The sequence below is a fragment of the Mya arenaria genome, chromosome 11 (assembly GCF_026914265.1).
Source record: "Mya arenaria isolate MELC-2E11 chromosome 11, ASM2691426v1".
In the NCBI taxonomy this organism is placed as follows: Eukaryota; Metazoa; Mollusca; class Bivalvia; order Myida; family Myidae; genus Mya; species Mya arenaria.
In genome coordinates, this window is record NC_069132.1 from 28,784,574 (window position 1) to 28,806,732 (window position 22,159).

Consider the following 22,159-nt stretch of genomic DNA (forward strand, 5'->3'; position numbering starts at 1 on the left):
TTCTTTTATATAAAATAACAACGATATTTTATAAATAACCTTAAAAAAATCGAGTAGGAATGTATACAGGTTTAACGATTTGGCAATTAAAATAAAAGGGGAAACAACTTTTAGGTTACAGTCAACAGTTTTACACGGCTGTGGTGAAATAACGCTTACACACAAAAGGTGGCAATAGTTAGCCCAGCATTCTATATTCGCTTTGTTGTTTGAACATCTCCTTGGTCCGCCATGATGGGCTATTTCTTTCAGTAAAATCGTATTAATTCCGAGGTCATTTCTGTTGGGTAATGGCCGAGGTGTTCCGATTATGTTGGATTATGGCCGAGGTGTTCCGATTTGGTCAATCTAATTAGACAGAACGAAAATAGCAATTTCGGAAAATAAGAATAGCAAAACAGTATACTGTGTCATCGTCAACACGAGTGGCAAGCAGCAAGGACACATTTTTGCTGGACAGATTTTTCATTAAATATGGAATTCAAAATTCTGTACGTAGTTTTACTGCTTGTGCTTGGATTTGAAGGGACGGATTCGCGTGTGAATAGGAACCCTGTTCCACATGAAACTGGACACCCAGGTAATAATGTTGTCTTAAACATGATGATACTATTAGTAGAACTTACAAAACGGTCAAGGAAATCTGCCTTGTAATAAACATAAATTTACCAGTGTACTGAATTAATTTTAAATTATATTTAAAGGACATTATGCACAGGTAAAAATAGACTACACGTATTGATTAAAGATTTAAGCAGTAGTCTTTAGACGAGAGGTATACGAACTTGTTTAAATATACTGTGGTAAACATACAATGTTATTAGCGAGTTCAATTCCAATTTAAATAAGCAACTACAAAACGAAGTACTGTTCCATTGTTAAATTTGATGAGGTTGTTAACGCTGTTAACGCCAACCTTTTCATTAGTCTGCGCATGCTGATTTTAACGAAATGTTTTCTGAATGAAGAAGTTCATTTGTATTTTCAGACGGATTGATAAACATTCTTCATATAAATGCGCAATAGTTGTTTAACGTTAGAGGTTAAGTCATGTGTATGCAGCTTCATAGACAGAAAAGAAAATTTACTTTTGACTCATTAACAGACAGCTCATCGTCACATATATATGTTAGGCTCCGTTATAACTATTGGTATATGATTTCCTTGAAATAATTCGACATTATTATCAAAGAAATCAGACAATGTACCTACATGTTTAACACAGAGCTTCACTTCTTCGTACATTGAACGTAACAGAGCCACAAACTTACCAACGTTACCTGATTTTATTAGTTTATACCACATCCTACTCTCATCAATGCAGTCATATGCTTTTTGAAAGTCAACAAAACAGCAGTATAGCTTCTGCTTAGAATTAAACTGCCTTTGAATCAGCGATAGTAAAATAAAGATCGGGTCAACGGAAGTTCAATTATTTTTAAAGACAAAACGAGCATCAATAAGAACATCAAACCCCTTAGTCCATTTTTAAGCCTCCCGTTTAAAATAATTGTGAATAATATCGTAAAGCAACTGATCAACGTAATACCACTATACCTTTTGGGATCCGCCTGATCTCCATTATTATTTACGGGAATTCTTGCCTCGTTAGCCCAGGACTTTGGAAGTGTTTCCCTTTCAAGACTGGTATTGAACATTAATGGAAGGGCTTAATTAAAATCGGGAAACTGGCTTTAAAATACTCATACAAAATATTATCAATGGAACATGCCTTGTTATTTTAAGTTTACCAATCGCCTTCAATATTTCATCTCCACTTATAGATCTATCCAAACAGTCAAGGTAGGAAAATTGCTATTATTATTTCTATCAAAATCAGAAAAAAATCACAGCAAAAGTCCTCATTAACGCCCTGCAATGATTAAATTTTGTGAAATAAATACAATATTAAACAAATATTAATTCTACTAAGTAAATAATATAATGGAAACAAGCACAATATTCGTAGTGTAACATATGAGTATTATGATAGACTCACTGGTTTACTCGTTGGTTTAACCGCTGGTTTACCCACTAGGTCACTTAGCGGCTCTAGACCTATTGATGTTTTACCGAATTTGGATCCAAAATCGCATAAAAGTGGTAAAATTGTACATAAAGGAAATATATTATTTAGAAGAACGAATACGAAGAGCTTGCTAGAAATTTGTTAGAGCTACGTACATACAAGTAGTGCGAGTGAATATCTTCATTTAGATACGAATGATGAGGCAGACAGTGATGACTGTCACAACAAAGGATTTAATGCGCGTAAATACTCATTGAGGACAACGTTACTGTTAATGCGATTACACCACTAAACATTTTTTTTATTTGTAGAAGGAATACAATAGAATCCACATTTAGCATAACAGCGCTTGTTAAAAGTCAAGCACATGTTTTCGTTTATCTACAAAGAACCGTTTAAGAACAAATAACACACGAAACACACACACACTTGATACATTAAAGTAAATTCTAGTTGAACCAATTGTTCTTTACAGTCAGATAGACTTTAGATTGGAAATGGTGTCTTTTTATCTTGAAGTTGAGCATTCAAGTAATAATTTGCAAATAATATGCAAATAATATTTAGGTAGGCAATTAATTACGATCACGATTAAAGCAAATCATTTAACGATACAGACTAAATAATGTATCAGGGAAAGATTACAAGGTATTTGCAATAATGTTATGTGAAGAAAAAGTTAATATTGATACATTTGGAAACTAACTTGTCATGGATTAAAAGAATGATATATTAATATAATGACCTGCAAACTATATTCAAAATATTTAACGGATGGACAAAAACACTCTTTAGCAATAGCATACAACCAAAAAAGTCCAATTACTCTTAGATTAAGACATGAACAGTTGACCGGAAACTTTCCACTTATGTTAACAGACAGACAGACAGATAGACAGACAGACAGACAGAGTTGTTTGTCGTAAACATGTAAATAACAGTTTCTTGACAAAACATGATATGCCAAATAATAATTAATATGGTCACACTGATACATGGGAAAAAAAGAAGGAAAAGAGAAACAAAATAAACACAGATAAAACATAATATAGATTATTGTTTCTATACAAATGGTAACTATCTAAATGGTGAATGCTAAAATATTTAGTGTGATCTTCTGTCATATCATAAGGTAGAAATACCGTGTTTTCTGCACCTCTCTTTCAAATTAAACTCGATATCCACAAGAACCTGAATTAACTGTCCTGTGAAGCCCCTATAACATACGCTTACCATTCTATAATTCCTTTTTTTTTTTCATAAAAAACTGAAGTATTCGCTACATTTACACCGACAAATCGAAAAGGGTAGAGCAGGACACCTTTGTACAATTTCGTACACTTGTGTCGCTATACTGTTTTACAATATATTACCTAGGTGAAATAAGACTCTTATTATCGTGTTTAAACAAGATGGTCTATTTGAACGGATAAATAAGTATGCTAGTCTTTCTTTTCTATTAATATTTGCAGGCTACGATGATCGTCGCTTCCGGATATTTAGTGAAACAGATCAATACCGTAAGTGCATTCATAATTGTTACCAGGGATACACACCAGACGCCTGTCACGTGTTTTGTCGTCAAGGTGATCGCTGGAACTATAAAATACCAAAAGCGAAGCCACGAGTGAAAATGTAGTTTTTTTATGATCACGAGTGAAATTAAATACGATCTTACACTAAAATAAACAAATTTTCTGTTTCTTTTATGCTTATTTTCGGAGTTTAATTTTTTTAATTTATTCCTGAATTACCCCCTTTTTTGAAAAGGGTGGGCTTTACGCCGCTACCCGTGGGGCGCCCCTCATGCATAATTATAGCTGTCAACTTTTCTACTTTCGGTTTGCTGAGAAATAGATCTCTGCTATTCATTCTTATAGCTTAATATTCGCTCGTTTTTTTATTGCAAAGCTTTATAAACAGTTAACAATGAAGTAATATTAGTGCACATATTTTCCAAAAAATAATGAAAACACTTTTTAATTTTAAGAGTGGCATGAATACATAACCAAATTACTACGCCGCTATTTAAATAATGAAAAATTGGAAGGTCAAATGTGTTAGCAATACAAATGTGGATACTCATTGGATTTTAACTATTCTTCTTAGTTTAAGCCTGCATGTACGCGTGTTTTTTTATATAGTAAGTTAATATTCAGTCATCTTACTGTCAGAGACCAGTCTGTTTCGCTTTAAAATGTTTGTTTTCCAGATAAAGAGTAAATGCCACGCTAGTTTGTTGACATATTTTCAAAATTCTCCAGGAAGCTCATTTTACGTACCACAACGGCAAACAGTTCAAAATACATTTGAACGATGATATAAAATTCTATTTATGTTCGAACAGTTGTTTTTGTCTGTAATTTGTATGGTATGAAAGCAAATGTTCGAACATTCAGCTTCAAAGATCAGTAAAATGTTTGATAAACGGGATAACCGGTAATAAACGGTAAGTTGTTAATTCCAATTATATATTTATTTAAATTTATAAAACATTTCTTTCTTTTTTTTTAACATTTTTTGACATAATTTACTGAAGTCCAGTGTTCTGTTTCCTTCATTTCCTCAAATTTGTGTTTAATAAATGCGTATACTGCGACACGTTTTTAACTACTTTTTAACTAAAATTCTATGCCTGTTAAAATTGACCATTACATTCAGTACTGTTTTTGTGCGGGTATTTTCGTGATAATTACTGTTAAATCGCTTATATTTGCACATTCGCCAGTAGGTTATTCAAACATAGCCAGTTGGTTATGCGAATATCCAACCAACAACTTGTTGATAGTTGGGGATTCAGATTTTGTCTTGTTTCATGATTAAACCGGTACACATTCGAAACAATTTCACCTTAAAGTACTTATTATGCATATACACAGATGTATATTCGTGACAATCACTGTTTTATTTGAGTTTTTTCTACATTCTCCAGTTGGTTAATAATAATAATAATAATAATAATAATAATAATAATAATAATAATAATAAAAATAAAAAAAAGCATTATTCTTGAAAAAATTCACCTGTCAATGTTAAAACTAGAAAGATACATTTACATTCCGTAAATAAATGCAATTATACTTAAATATTCACTGACAGACACTCAAAGTACATGACTATAAATTAAAAATTAACATATGTTAAAGAACATGTAAAATAACTTATCATTCACACAATAAATGAAGCTTATAATTTCCTTTGAACGTTTTAAGGGTTTTCAAGTTACGAATATGTAAAGGCATGTCATTCCATATATTTTTGCTATAATTTGTGAATGATGTTTCCATGTATTTAGTACGAGGTGTTATCTGTAAGACAAAATCCATGTTTGATACTGTTCTTAACTGGTATGTTTAATTGTCAGAGACCGTTACAATATCTGTCAAATATGATAGGGCCTTGTTATTCACAATTTTATATTCCAGGACAGCACATAGATATATGCATCGGTCTGAAAAACTCAGCCATTTTAATTCTTAGAATAGCTCTGCCGATGGTGTTCGCATCGGTATATTTATTATTATTTTTTTCAACTCTTTTCTGTAGTATATATTTATCTTATTCACATAGTAACATGTTTCTTTGCCCCAGACAACAGTAGTCATATATGGGTAATATATATATACGATAAAAACATGACTTTCACGTCAGGTGTGAGGTAGTATATTATGTTCTTTAATAGGGCAATTTTGTTATTCATTTTCTACAGACATAGACAATTTGATTGTGCCAGGTTAGTTTATTGCCAACATATACTCCAAGTAAAGTTTTACAGACATATGTTATTGATGAATACTTGTAGAATTCGAGCAGATTTTAATTTATATTTGGTCTCAAGGTTCACATATAAAGAAACCACATGCTAAATGTATGTGTGTACATGCATAAAAAACTTCAAGGTATGATTCCAACATGTTTACCTCTAATAAAAAATACACAAAATTCTAGTCCCTAACTTCCAACTGGTTGGTGGTCAAATAATTGCGAATAACCATCTAGAAATGTTCGAATAATCAAATGGCTAATGTACGAAAAACAGTGAATGAAAACAGTGAATGTACCGAATACACATACGCGTACGTGGGTTAACAGTCAAAATACGTGATATTTCTTTTCATAAACAACATTTGACTAGAGAACAAGGTATTATCTTAATCCCCAACTACCAACTGGTTGGTTGTTGGATATTTGCTGGAAATGGTCGAATAATACGAATAATAGTGATTTGAAACAGTGTTTGATACGAAGATACTTATGTGTACCTGAATTAAAATACAATAACTGTTTGATTTCTTTAAATGCGTACCTTTTAACTATAACACAAGACAAAATCTGAACCCCCAACTACCAACTGGTTGGTAGTTGAATATTTTTGCATATAACCAACTGTAAATATTCGAATATCCAACTGGCGAATGGAGAAAAAACACACTAAAATATACAGTTTTTCTCACAAAGAGATATTTGTGTACATGCAAAAAATTACATTTGGCAAGTGGTCTCTTCCGTGTGCACCTCTCAACCATAAAACAAAATCTGAATCCCTAACTATCAACTTGTAGCTATATATCGACATCTAACAACTATGAAGTTGACTATTCGAATACCAAACTGGCAACTTGCAGGTAGTTGAATATTGGAATAACCAACTACCTACTAATATGAAGTTGGATATTCGAATCCCCAACTACAATCTTCCTACTAACGTTTCCGTCATGTTTTTATTTACTTAGCGGTATTACCCTAATATCATATTAAAAAGCGCTTATGGAGCACTAAGAGCTCGATGGAGTCCTATTAGGATAAGGAGACATTTACGATAATATCTTAGCTTACGACGGTGTCGAGTTAGTGAAAAGAAATTCCCGAATAGCGTAAAGGTATGTGTTTTAAGGGTCTAAGGTTGGTTCGAGTTAGTAGCCCCAGGGCTCATATTCATCCCCATCTATTTTAGGTGGGGGAAACACATATATACTCTTCAATCTTGTAAGGTGTGAGCATATTTACTAACTCTTGTTCGATAAATAATCACTACAATATCTAAGTTTCCAGTGTGTAAAATAATTTCAGAACCAAGTGGGGGGAAAGCATCGAGAGTCAGGGCATGCGTTGCCGCTCCTGCCGCAGCGCTTAAACGACTTCCAACGCCAAAGGTATATTCTATTTTACCAGATTTTCAACGAAAACCGAAATACGGAATGAGAATGTTGTTCGGCGGGCGGGCATCAAACATCGGTGTGTATGTAGCAAGTGAAGAACTAGCTTGGGATTGTTTTTGTGTGGGGTAGGGTCAAGGTCACTGTTACTAAAATAGAAAACTTAATTAACGATTGATTAATAGAAAACAAATTTGGTATGTACGTAGCTTATATGAAGAGCTTACTTGGGATTTGCCTTTAAAGGGGGTGGTGTTAAGGGCACAGCACTTAGTATGAATGTTACAGCGACACTAAACACTTGACTAGAGTAATTTTTATATCCCCCTTTCTTAAAAGAAAAAAAAAAGGCTGCTACTACCTTTGTTCAAATGACCTTGTAACCGAACTTGTTAGCCTTGGTGCCATTGGTCTCTGTTTCCGACTCCTTGGCGCCTTTTTACCGCCATTCATTACTTGATAGCTCTGATGGAGATGCGTACTTAACAGACAGACAGTTTTATTTCGACTTGTAAAATGTACATCGTCAACAACACATAATATGTTTATATTGATCAATGTCAACGAGTATGCATAGTAACACGATTTTACGCATTTTTAAGTATATAAGGAGAGTAGTATATTTTAATGCCTATGGATGCATGCTACAAATGCTACAGACATAAATCGGCGCATGACTTTCACTAAGACATTGAGCTCCAATGAACACTTTTCTCGCCAATTAAGCTATGTGTTACAAGTCAAAACCTTTCTTTTTTTAGGGTGCAACACGTACTCGACAGGTCCTTTATTATAAGACATTGCAACCACTAGAGCAACCACTAGAGCAACAGCGCCACCACTTATCAGTTTCGTTGGGTTCCCGCGTAAGTAATATACACGGTACTCGAAATTCACTGATTTCGAAAATTTTCCGTATAATAAAATTATTAAATAAAATATAAATCACATTCACGTTTGTAGAAGTAAACACAGGGCACAACTACACCATGCTCAAGTGTCGACAGCTCATTTTCTTCGCACCACCGTTAAGTGGTTGTGCTGGCGTTTAGTGGCCATGGCACAGACGGTCGTAGTCTACAAAAGAAAAACAGTAAAAATGTCCAGATAACTTTCATATTCAAGACTAGTCTTAAAATGTCTATACATATCTAACTTTTTGCTTTTATCTAAAGTACCATAACGATCTTGTTCAAACGTTATATTATACATCTGTCATAAACATATTAATATTAATATTGTGAATATCATCATAAACATAACTAAAACCAAAATATGTTTAATTTACGATAACAAATATGGGATTGATATCCATTTAAATCAATATTAAAAGAAGAATCACACCATAATTCATAAAGGAAACAAATATTTAATTTAGCTTAAACATTAATAATGTCTTTACTCTCTTTATTGCTCCTATTTAGTCAATGGTTTCCATGAAATAACCGAGAGTTCACCTCCGTCGTGTCCCTAGCTCCTAAACGGCTTACCGTCTACGTAACGTTGCGTACTCTTTCGTTGTTAAATGCATGGAAACTTACTTCTCTTTGTATAACTATGATTGATGTTAAGGCATATGTATAATTAGTTAACGACCTACCATATGTTGCTGTTTTTCGATACACCATCGTTATATATTTTCAAGTCGTCCAAGCAACGTATAATTACGTGTCTATCTGCATATTGCATACGGGTTATGTTGTGTTTTCTTTCTATTGTAAACATCATTTATCCTGTGGTCATTCCAAATACCGTCTGTTTAGTTTCGTTAAGGTATTTATCACACTGAACACTTTGATTATTTGTTTCATATTTATTATCAGTTCCTTTTGTATTTGTTTTTCTCAATATATATATTTATTTTCCTATTCACATATCTTCATTATTGGAGGCAATCAAGTTTTGATTTGTGTAAGGCTACCCCAGCTCCCCATGGTAAACACAGCGAACTTTTCTATTTTTAACGTTTGCGACCTTGTAATGTGTTTTCAGGGTGTGACGTTAAAATCGCACGTCTGACAAAAGTTCTCGTTCTTCAGTTAAAAACAGCAGTTTTGGAACACGAAATATGATTTTCACATACTTAAGTAAATTCCGATTTCACGTTAAATTGAAATAAAATTACAATGAGACTGTGATTTGCCATTGTTTAAAGCAAAAATGAAAGGAATAGTTAACATGTGTAATAAGCACATGACCCTTGAACACGTTTTGTACTTTCGTGCACAATTTATTAAATTAAAATTTAAACACCATTGAAATATCCTACAGAACTATATGCGTCTTCCCTATTTCTTGAATACAGAGTAATTAATCGTTGCAGTTCACAAAAAACACCCACATTATTTTGAATATAAAGCGTGTTTTATGTTTAATTTTAACATATTCTTGAAAAATTCTCTTAGTAAATACTCTTAGTAATTGCTTATTCCATTGCTGCATATCTTCAAGAAGATCGTAATTTTGAATGAATTTAACTGAATGAGAAACGTTGAATAATCTGTTCCCGGTCAGCATTATTGGATAAATACTCGCTTACAATAATTATCATACAAGTACGAACTATTGATAGCTATATATATAAAACTTAATTTCGATTGATTTTTTATTTCATTTCTGATCATGAAAGAGCTAAACTGGGTTTGCAAATATTCTTCGTCTATATTGTAGCGGCAAGTTGCGCAAGCTTTGCCACTTGCTCCAGTGCTTATTCAAACTCCACCTACACCAGAACCGCATGAAATGGTTGACGATTTACCAGAACCAAACCTGTGTTATTGAAACAGGAAGATACATCGGGGACGAGGTGGGGAGCTCCGGCAGACTTGAATGTGTCAGCAACCTGTGGAACTTTGACACATTAATTTATTGGAGTAATTCAAATGTTGTTAAGATAAAATCATTGTTAAATCCTATAAGTAGTAATGCATGCAACAATCCGTTATACATATCCTGTGTTTCGTCTTCATACTTATTGACTCGAGCTCTTTTATTAATCTTGACATGCATATTTGCGTTTGTCAATTTCCTTGTGTGTTTGCATATTATGAGAAATAGTTTTATATGAATGGCTTAAATCAAAGGATCTTGCTGTCTGGTCTGTTCTATTCCAGAAGGGTTTTGCTTTCTTTAGCTTAGAGATGAATACATTGTGTACACCATTGCATGTTGAAGTCATCAAGTCTCCTTTTACAATTCATTTTATACAGTTTCAGTGTGTGTATACCACGTGATAAATTACGTCATATATGCTACATCAGAAGGCATTTTGCTTAAAAGGAAAACTTATTTCACAATTTTAAATGAAAAAAATGGCAGTATATGCCGCGTAAAGAGCCACGCCTTCGTTTTATTACCGGATAAGGTTTACAAACCTGTCTACAAAATAATGTTTTGACAGTGTCAGACGGCCGTATTGTGAAAACGGTTTGTCGAAGTGTAACTTCACTCTCAATCAAACAGGTAAAAGACCGAATGCGAGGCTCTGTAAGCGGCGTAGACTGTGCTATGGTTCATTTAAAATGGTGAATAAATAGGAAAGTTATCTTTGTTTAAAGTCTTCATTTGAAGCAAAATATTGCCTTCCGAGGTAGCATTTATGACGCAATTTATCACGTGGTATACACACACGGAGTATATATGTTATGAGTTCCTCGGATGGGCTAGTAGAACTAACATTCAGAGGGACATATTGATTTTAATTGAAACATTAAACATGAAACGGACGCGATTGTCCGTCTCGGACGGCTAATTGTTTCTTGAATTTATGAGACTGCGTTGAATCGCTCTCTTAGTATATGAAATCTTGGACTCGGGCCATTCCTGAAAACGGGGCACAATTTAAAATAAATCTGAGTGAAAATAACTAATAAAAAAACTTTTAGGTGTACATGTTTTATAGTAAATATAAGCCCAAGGGCATGGCCATCTCCGGTCCTAGGAATATTGTTTAAAATAACCATTGATGGCGTATGATTAAAATAAAATAGTATATAGTTTTAATACAGAGGACGGTTTAAGTGATGGTCTTGCTGTAGGCACATTGACTTTTGACCTCACAAACACTTGCTCCTGATATATTAGCCCGTCTACTGGAGGGCAACAAGTAATCATTCTTGATAAACAGTCATAGCAGCAGAAACCTGTATTCTGATTACCTGCGAAGCATGGCTGACTCGTAGGGATATGTTGGTCATGCATCGTCGTTGTCGCGTCACACTTTCGTATCCGGTCAATTACTTTTGAATGACTTGCTGTATAGTCTTCAAACCTTGTATTCACATTGGCCATGATCAGAAGATGGCCCCAATTGATTTTATGATCAAAGGTCAAGGTAATGGTGACATTTACTAAAAACAAATACGGGCGTTTCTTTTGAACGACTTGTTATTGAGTTGAACGACGAGCTGTAGTCTCAGTCTTCTAACTTGGTATGCACATTGGTCACGATCAGTGAATGACCCCTATTGATTTTATGGTCAAAGGTTAAGGTAATGATGACTTTTATAGAGTTGAACGACGCGGTGTAGTCTCAGTCTTCTAACTTGGTATGCACATTGGTCATGGTCAGTAAATGACCCCTATTGTGATCGGGGTCAAAATGTCAAGGTCAAAGTCATTGGGGACGTAGAATTCTTATTTATTGCGGATCGACTTTGTTCTGATATTCATGATTTCAAAATGAAATCAAATTTCTTGGTCTGAAATGTTACATTCTCGTGAGTAATTTAAATGTTGAACTGGATTTAAAACAAATCCCCTGATTGCGATATATATATATATATATATATATAAAGTATCGTTCTTACCGAGTATTTTTGGTGTTATTTATTATCTGCGTACCTGCGTTCTTACACTGCGAGCACTTAATGTGGACTTTTCGGCGCTGAATCTTGCGTAACAAAAGGAGGGCACATCCCTTATAATTGTGGAGGAATGCGTCTCTTGTTTGACAGAGAAATTAAGACAAACGATGACATTCGCACTATTGCAATCTTGTTTATACTCGTTATGAAGTTATGTTATTGTTTAGCTTCCACAACTAAATACAATTGGAATGTATTAACATGCATGGGTAGGGTTTCGTCAAGCTGAAGATTACTTTCCGTTTTTTTGCTATATAATAAACGCCATGATTTCCAAAGTCAGTAAGACGCGGAAAGCTTTTTTCGTGTATTTCATTTACCAAACCGCAAGTAATTGAGGGATTGATCGTAGTGAAGGGAAGTGATGTCATCATTTATTTCGGTATATCAAGTGCAAGTTAAACACACATCTTATTGTTGACTTGTGACAAGTAAATGATGCAGCGATGTAACAGGTTACGGATTGCATTAACCCTGATTCAGAGGCGGTAATCACATGATACATTGTTTTGATACCAAGCACTAAAAAAATGCTGCGCCCAGTGAGACGGTATGTATTTTTGTTTATTTTCTCTCCATAATTAAACAATTAAATTTCCTAACATCAACCATGTTCCAGCGCTCAATTTTCCCTGTAATATGGTACCTTCATTTTGTCAGACAGTTCTGTAGTTTACTTGGAATGCGTGTCACAAGTTTTTAATCAAGGCGAAATGTGCTGCTGAAATCTTTGAACCAAGCATGAACTGTCCATTTTTTTCTTCTAAATTTCGTCATTTATATACGCAATTTCGTTTACAGAGCTATTTATTAACATTGCATGTAGCCCTATCGATATGCCCTAAGTTATGTTACCATAGCAACGTACGCATTTTGGGGTAATAACGCTACAACCATTTTTCGAACCAAGCACTTACGAAATATTATTCGAACCAAGCACTATATTATTTTTATATTGTTGTATAATATGTTATGCCGACATTGTGGGAAATCATACAAGACCAAAGGCGCATTAATTATACATTAAAGAAAACATACAGGCTCAGCACCATACAGATGCTGTGAGTTTATGTTTTTTTTAGCCAAAGCCACTCAAAACGCCACAGGTAAACTATCCGTTTCAGATTGCCATATTTAGAAGTCGTTACATTTATGTTTATGCATAAAAAATATAAACTTAAATACAAAGAAATATTTTAAATGTTGCAATTTGCAAATACAGGATACAAATATTCCTAAAATAGTTATTTAATAATATCTCAGAGGTCGTGCCCATAGTGAGGAAATGCAGAGCCAGTGTACCGACTGTGACAAAGCGTTCGCCACAAATGGGGATTTATTAACCATCGGAGAATGGTACATACAGACACCCAGATCGAATTTGAAATTTGTGGTGCTAAATACCACATTCGACGAGATCTGGTGGTTGATCTGTTATTCCACCGAGGGGAGGAAATGTAGCTGTGGTAAAGAATACGCTTCACGTTCCGGCCTGAAGCGTTCAGAAGTGCGCAAATAAGTGATTGAGTGAACTGTTTTTTATATTTTTTAAACAGGCTAATGTTATTATCTGCTTGCGATGATCGATTCTTAACCCAATTGAATGTTATATCAATCTGTGATAATCTTCAGTTTATGTTTGCGATTTGTAATTACTATGCTAATGATACAGTTCTCGATTTTGGTTTAATTGCTGTAATATGTTCATGGTTGTATGTATTTGCATAAGTCAGAGTATAATTATACAATATTTATTACATGAATATAGCATATTCATGTAAACAATGGTTTATACACATTCTATACATACACTCATACTGTTACGTTAGTTATGTGTGTTGTTTTCACACTGCATGCTTTTGTCATAAAAATAATGAAAATAATAAACATTTATTCGAATTGATTATTTGTTCCTCAGCCAATTCCCGAAACTAAAACTCTTAAAGTATAAGAAATTTATAAGCTAACTGTTAATTGATATAGTTTTGATGCTATAAAATACAATATTTTAAGGTATGCAGATCAATAAGAGACAATTCGACAGACGCATATAATGTTAAGAGCTAAAATGTATAACAACATATATTCTCTTGGTTTATTTTAAACGTTAAAATATGCGAAAATATTGTACTCAGTAGAGATACAATGTACAATGATATTCAGTACACTTCACAATGAATAAATACTATGATAAATCGTTATTTATTCTTAGCCTATCCATTTTGTAGTAACCACTTTCGAGTCATTTCTACTTGCTTTTTCCCAACGCACACCCAGATTGCCCTTTAGCGAGGCGTTTCTATCTGTTGACACAGTCGTACATTTTCCGGCCTGGCAACCATTTCCGTGCTGATAAGTCAAATGCATATGATACCTGTTAATTGAAAATACATGAGTTTAGTTATGAGTTAAAATAAACGATCACAACAAAATAGTACTTAGGAATGAATTATTGTGACATATACAAAGAAATGGCCATTATATTATGCGAGTTAATGTATAGACGAAAATAAAATACCGCCAACATGGTGCAGTCATTGGAGAAACATTTCCTGATATATTTTTTATATAACTTCAAATCCATATCTTCGATGAATGTTTTAATAGATCATGATTTTCAAATAACTCTGAGCGGAGAAATTGTGTTATATTGTTTTAAAATAAGAGTTTTACCATAAAAATAACGATGCTCGGACTGTTCAATAAAATTCTTCTTGAAATTAAGTGGTATACTAGTAGTACATTATAAGAATACATATACAACCTTTATAGTACTATGCTACAGGAGTAGTATGCGTTTCCAGATGTTAAATGGCTTGTTTATCAGCCTGAAAAGAAAAACATTAAGCGTATAGAATGATGAAGTGCTTGGTTCGAATAATATTTCGTAAGTGCTTGGTTCGAAAAATGGTTGTAGCGTTATATCCGCAAATTGCGTACGTTGCTATGTAGACATAACTTAGGGCTAATCGATAGGTGTACGGTCAATGTTTATGAATAGTTATGTAAACGAAATTGCGTATATTATGGACGAAATTTTGAAAAAATGGACAGTTAATGCTTGGTTCAAAGATTTCAGCAGCACATTTCGCCTCGATTGAAAACTTGTGACACGCATTCCAAGTAAACTACAGAACTGTCTGACAAAATGAATGTACCATATTACAGGGAGAATTGGGCGCTGGAACATGGTCGATTTTAGGAAATTAAATTGTTTAATTATGGAGAGAAAATAAACAAAAATACATACCGTCTCACTGGGCGCAGCCATTTTATAGTGCTTGGTATCAAAACAATGTACCACGTGATTACCGCATCTGTGATTGTCGGTTAACAAGATTGAAATGAATATGTTACTAAGACTTAGGTATTTGGTATTGCCTTAGTCAAGTTTGAAGTGCAGAGTAGGTTTTACTAAAAATTCCTTTATGCTTTATCCGTGGCATTGAATTGTTTATATGATATTGAGAATTACTTTATGAGTAATTATTTGGCGTATTCCACATTTCAAATGACCTATACTTCATGATCTTATTGAGAATAAACATTAAACTCTAAGGGAAATTGAGAGCGAGCATATAGTATCTTTAGATGTTTATGTTAATAATTATGCTTTACAATTACATGACTCACAGGTTGCAGGCCGAAAGCCATTCAAAACTTTAAGCGCCTTCATTGAATAATGGTTAAGAGCTTCGTTGATTTTATGCCGACATAAAATGTTTTATGGATCTGCGGGTTGAACTGAAACACCCCTTGCTAAATGTGCGGGTTTAACCGGTTACATCTAAAGCGTGGCTTATCAGCGTTCCACGCCATGACCAGTGGTCACGTGGTGTATGCTTGGCTTATCAGCGTTCCAAGCCGTGACCAGTGGTCACGTGGTGGGTGTCAACCTATCGCTAGCCTCCCGTGTCAGCCATTCTAGAAAAATCTTCTGAGATACGTGCTTGCATATTTTGAGCAAAATATTTTGCATAATTTTCCTCCACCTCCCAATACACCTCCATACATATTCAAATAATCTATGTATATATTATTTTTATGCATTTCTTTATGTTGTATATTTGTAGTGCAATCAACTCTTTTCTAAATTGTTTGTGTATTGTTTTATACGTCATTTCTTTGAACATATACATGTTTAGGCATTTGTTCTAGTATATTTTGATTTTATTGTTACACGGTTATTCATAATTGGGCGGTTATTTGGACGCCCAATGTGCTAGTCGTGAATAATATGTTACGAGGATGTCAAACTCGTATTTATTATTTTGTTTTGACATTGAATACATGTCCTTTTCACTGACTGTGGTTTATTATTCACGTCTCCCACTTAGATGAACTTGTTCAGTAGCAATATATAAATAATAAATAAATCAATGGTATTGTTCTTCATTGTTAAGAATCGTTGAGAATCGTTTTACTTTATTTCCTCTTCAATTATATAAACAACAATGCACAGTAAACGTTTCAGTAAAATATGCAGGAAGTTATTGTTAATTTATCATGTTGTAAAAGGAAAATCTCGTAATTTACTTTAGCAAAACGTTGAGTTAGCAAATCGTTTGTTTTTTCTGCATCACAACATTTTGCAATGCAATGGTGATCATGATCTCTTGAGGAGCAAGTAATTCCATTAACGTAATTACAAAACATAGCTCAGTTCATTGAGATGAATGCAACATAGATGAGTGTACATGTAGTTGTACACTCTGTACTAAACACAGCTGCGTATAAAGAATTGAATGATACATATGACAATTTATTGTATGGGCTATGATCGTAGCTAACGAAGGGCAGACTAACTGTGACCTTATAGCGTCGGGCTAACTATCGCCAATACTTATGGTTATGACTTCTTAACCTGTGACTGTGTACAATTATTTAAAAAAATTGATTTAATAAAACTGAAATAGAATGATAATATAACATATATCTGCTCGTGAAGATCAGTAACACAGTAAGTTCTTCAAATGGTTTAAGGCTACAGACTTAAGTTGATCCGTTCATTGCAGTCCCAAGTCCTATCCAGAAACAATAGATCGATCTGGGAACAGGGGTTTGCATTATATTTACTTTAAAATGTTTTAAGATAAAATAAAGAACAAATAGGGTTCAAAGAACATAATTTCAGAAATAAAAACTAAACCTCAAGCAGTTATTGTTAATATGTTACATTCTTAACCCTTAGTGATTAACTGTGTCCAGAAGTGTTAAAAGGGTAAGTAACTCTTGAACGATAATCATGCAAATTAACGCACTCTAATTATTTAGCTATTGTTAAAGTAGAATAGTGAAAAAGGTCGCAGCTAACGGTTTAAACGAACTATGATGTGACCATGTGGTTAAAAAATATAAACATACCACCATAATACAATATTGATGTTAAGAACATGTTTTATATATCATGAATAGCTATTTTACATGTATTTATTGTAATAAGAATTAACATATTAGTAGTAAAATAAAATACACAAACTGAAGGAATGCGTTGAAAACCTCATCTCAGTAACATACTCTGCAGGCATGGAACTAAAAGTAACAAATCAGCTAGTTTTCGAAGTCACGTGAACATTAGTATAGATATTTAAACCAGTTTTATGTGCACACTCTTGTTACTTTATTCTGGTGTTTCCTTTTTTTAATTTAATTATTTGTTCTCTAGTCTATGTGAAGTACAGGTATGTTGTTTTCCCAATATTCTATTATTGTGGATTTAATTTTCCTGATTTCTTTGTCCTTCTTAATTGATTCAAACACATTATCAAGTGAAACTTCAAGAATTCTAGGCAATGCTCCAATCGCCACGATAAACACAACATGCATAACTTCAGAGAGTTCCTCGCTTTGTCCTTTGTTGTCCTCGACAACTATGTGTAACGTAATTTCTATCAACACTAATATGAACAGTATCTTTAAGAACGCCTTCGTGACTTCTTTATATACGGGTCTGTATGTTCTAACCAGAAGATTGAACAAGTCTCTCGGAATTCCAAGTGAGTGGTCTTTGGTATGGAGTTTTCTTCGATTTAAGTGTGATCCTTCCCTTATGGCCCTTCGCTGATCGGTGGACAGATTAATCGTCCTGTCACCTACTTGAAATTTCGAAATTTCAACTAGATTTTCAATACCAATAATAACTGTGCCATCAATCACTGTTGTCCTCTGCACTTCAGATTCCAGCTGCAGACTAGCTTCCACTGCATCAGCTAACAGTTCAAAGTAGCCATCGGAAAACTTCTGGCACATTTTGACGATATAATATAGAAACACAACACCAAAGAATATATAACCGAAAGAAGTTGAAGGAAATGTGATTACAGCTAGGAAGCTGAATAGAATTATCTTGGACAATAACATTAATGTCGTAAGAAACATTGAAAAGAAGCTAATAGCATAGTAAAGAAACGCAACAGCAGCAAAGAAGCAGCAGAAGACTTTTAGAATAATGTTATCTGATAGTAAAAAAGCAAATGAGTTTTCCATTCGCCTTGTTGGAGCGTTGAACAGAAAATTCAAAAGATTGACAGTATATCCAATGAAAATCATGCCAATAACATTTACAATAGAAAATCCGTAATAGACAATGCATAATACAATTTCGACAATACAAACCACTATATACAGGGGCAAGAAAAATACTTTTAATATGGACATTGCTCCGTGCTGGCCAGCACTGCCTCGTACTCGTCTAAATTGTATATGAAAGGCGTAGGACCAAAACTTGGGGTTGGCAACCATGTAGAACATCGATAAACTAAGAAGTGAAACGCGGCTGTATCCGACGGTATGTCTCACAGTGTATGGACTAAGCTGTTCTATCGTTTCTATATTCAAAAACAGTGGAGAAATTTCACCGAAAGTCGTGTATCTGTATGTACCAGCTTGAATGATTTTATCTGGAGATGTAGGAAGTAAAAGAAAAAACACACTTGCGATATAATATCCGGCAAACAAGCAATAAGGTCCCCCGAATTGAGGCACAAAGTTCTTAAAGCTTTTCTCGAATCCCCCGATCATTGAAAGGTACGACATTGGACAGTTTCTGTTCAAAAGTACCATCGTATGTTCATAAGATAATATATAATAAATATATATCCAAATAAAGATAACTGATGGTGTTAATAATATGAACAAGGCTCTACGAAGGCGTGAAACGGCCAGAGGAAACTTCTGAGCCAGACCAAATAAACCGCAAATAATTGCAAACAAACTGATAGGATATTCGTCGTTCAGGTAAACATAGTTATCGTATGACTCGTCAATATCGACGTAGCTGGAAGTGGAGACATCTTGTAGAGGAATATTTTGACGGCCATATTTTCTATTTATCGCCAAAAGTTTTCCTCCAATCAAAAACAGAAGAATTGGAAAGTAAGCAAAAGCAAGCAGTCCGAGGGCAAATGGTGCTTGGCTGGCTTCTTTCAGTCTCTTGATCGGAGGATTTGAGCATTTCATCATTAGCTTGGTTTTCAGAAAGGTGTTACAACACTTGTATCGTTCAAACTCAAATGGATAACCCATATATATAGACAAACGGTACCCGAGTGTTTCTCTTATACCAGGAATCTCCGAGAGGTAGCAAAAGTATGAAAATGCGTAGAACTTGTTCAGTTTAGACAAATAATCCACTGTCAAGTCGAGCAAAGCTTTGCCAAAACTGTCGAGCGTTGTTTGGTCCCATAACTTTAACAGACATGCCGAATCCGAAACATTCACATATAGAATTAAATTTGTCCTTGTCGTCTTTGCGTCTAGCAGACCAAATGACAAAATATCAAAATCGCTTCGATATTTTAAATACGGAAACGAGTTTTTCGGCGATTTGAATGTCCACACCCATTTATATGGTTCTATTGCGTTTTCCATGTACTCTGGTTGCACTGGGGAACTCATGTTTTCAAATGTAAAAGCAACTTTGAACTGGACAAAGCTAGGTTCATTTATTTCCAGATGACCTTTAAAGAACCATGCACTGTAGTTGGCTACACTCATAAAACACGATTTAAAACTTTCATTCGCCTCATTTCCTTCTGTTAAATCAGCAGCGTCACGATCGTTAATCCTGTCATGTCTTGTTTTGCTTAATTCTGAATTCGTAACGGCTTGTAGATTATTAGGTGTTGTGTGGACTCCAAACGATCGAGTCCCTTCTCTGGCAACTGTTGGCTTGATGCCAAGCATGAATATTAACAGAAGAACCACAGGCATCTTTAGGCGGGTTATATATCATATACTGAAACAGAAATATGGCTGATAATAATACCATCTCCGTGCATGTGTTTTATGTTTATTTCTTTGGTTCATACTTTTCAAAATAAGTATAAAATGACCTTTTTAGCATTATCTTTTTTAAAGGAACTTTTTTAATATTCAATGTTTACAAAAGTTTAGTATTATTTTTTATATTTTACGAATAAAGAAATACATATCTGGTACAAGACAGCTTCTCATTACTATACTAACTGATAGCCAAAGCTGTCGACAACATACTACCTTTGTTATAATGCAATTTTATCTCAACCCAAACTATAACCCAAAACAGTGAGAGGTTAACTACTTTTGCTTCAATGTTGAAATATCTTCTACAATTTAAGATGTGTGTATATATTACATGAAACCTTCTCAGAATGTATATGGTTAACAACTGCAGACGCACAGTACCCTGGTTGGAATACAGCGCCCAGTGTAAAATTATTATTTACCCCGTTGAATATTGACTATATGGGTCATATTTCAATAGTGAGGAATTGATAATTTGTTACGTTGAAACAGTTTTCAACCTTCAGTTAAGGAATGAATTGCGGGATTGTTTACTTTATCGGGATATGAACGCAATTGGGTTGGTCAGGTGTGAGGTCGGAGCTCGGTCTCGGCATTGCGTGTAAAGAAGCTAGCCAGTTAGATTGCGAAAGTCGATGGGTCTTTTCAGACATTGTTGTCAGGGTCAATTTTCAACGTTGCAAACTGCAAAGTGACCATTGGGGTCAATTTTCAACGTTGCAAACTGCAAAGTGACCATTGGGGTCAATTTTCAATTGGACCAAAATTTAATGTAACACCGGCAGATTTTTCCGATATTTTATTTTATATTTCTTTTTTACCATTATTTTTATGAAATTTATTTCATGTCTGAGCTACAGTTTATATTTTTCTGAAAGGTTTTACATTTAAAAGATCATACTGGGCCTTTAACAGTACATGTATTAAAAATACCTAGCACGATTACTTAACCAATACAAAACGTAAAAAAGTGGTATATCTGTCTAATTGCAAAGGAAAACTAAAACAGTATAAACAAACTATTCACTTACCTACAGATATGCAATAAACTGTGTGATCCAAACGAGAATATGATGACTAAATCAAAGTTTAGAGTTCTGGTTGTATTTTCTTCCTTTTATTGAGTATCAAGCTTTCGTAAATTGTTTCAACCCTTAAAGTTATTAAAAGGAAGTTAGATCAACTACCACCACATAAACTTCCCTGAGTGCGGATCGTACTGAACAATTCAGTTCTAATCATTATTGAACGATAAGCCTGTTGACATTTTGTACTTTTAATTATCTGTATATCCTTCATGTACTTTTTTAAGACTAAAATCTGAAGACTTTTAAGAAAGACAATCTCTTTCATGGATGCATACTAACAATTGTTAAATAAAAAAAGAAGAATAACAACTACATGCACTCACAAAAGATTGTTTTGTCAACTTACAGAAAACATATTCCAAAGATTCTCCAGTTATGAAATCTTTATGACAAACATTTCAATAGTTTAGTTTACAGTAAAATCCAAAACTAAAAGAAACAAGCAAATCCGTTGAATGTATATCCCCCGCCTGATTAGGCAAAGTTCATGGATTGGTGGAATATTCCTATATTAACATGTAATATGGCTGCAGAGAAATAGGCCGTTATGAACGTTGGATATAAGTTTGAGTTTGTTTGGAATTATTTGAAATAGGTTTTGTATATAGAGTAACCTTTGTTATGGCTTCTATGAATGTGACACAGTTTTAGGACCAGTTTTATTTTAGACATGTCAAAGAGTTCATCAAAGAAAACATTCTGATCACGATTCAATACTATTAGACAATACATAATGCC

At 34.0% G+C, this 22,159-nt stretch overlaps 2 protein-coding genes across 2 annotated transcripts; one reads left to right on the forward strand and one right to left on the reverse strand.

The window, feature by feature from the left end:
* Window positions 1-306: 306 nt before the first annotated feature.
* Window positions 307-10,929, forward strand: LOC128207632 (uncharacterized). The gene is made up of 5 exons (XM_052910668.1): window positions 307-580; window positions 3,502-3,549; window positions 7,100-7,182; window positions 7,947-8,051; window positions 9,856-10,929. The coding sequence occupies exons 1-5, from the start codon at window positions 475-477 to the stop codon at window positions 9,964-9,966; spliced, it is 453 nt and encodes a 150-aa protein (XP_052766628.1). The 5' UTR covers window positions 307-474; the 3' UTR covers window positions 9,967-10,929.
* Window positions 10,930-16,505: 5,576 nt separating this feature from the next.
* LOC128209271 (uncharacterized) lies at window positions 16,506-21,403 on the reverse strand. The gene is made up of 2 exons (XM_052913230.1): window positions 21,365-21,403; window positions 16,506-20,286 (listed from the first exon to the last, which is right to left on the reverse strand). The coding sequence occupies exon 2, from the start codon at window positions 20,259-20,261 to the stop codon at window positions 17,712-17,714; it is 2,550 nt and encodes an 849-aa protein (XP_052769190.1). The 5' UTR covers window positions 20,262-20,286; window positions 21,365-21,403; the 3' UTR covers window positions 16,506-17,711.
* Between the last annotated feature and the right edge of the window lie 756 nt (window positions 21,404-22,159).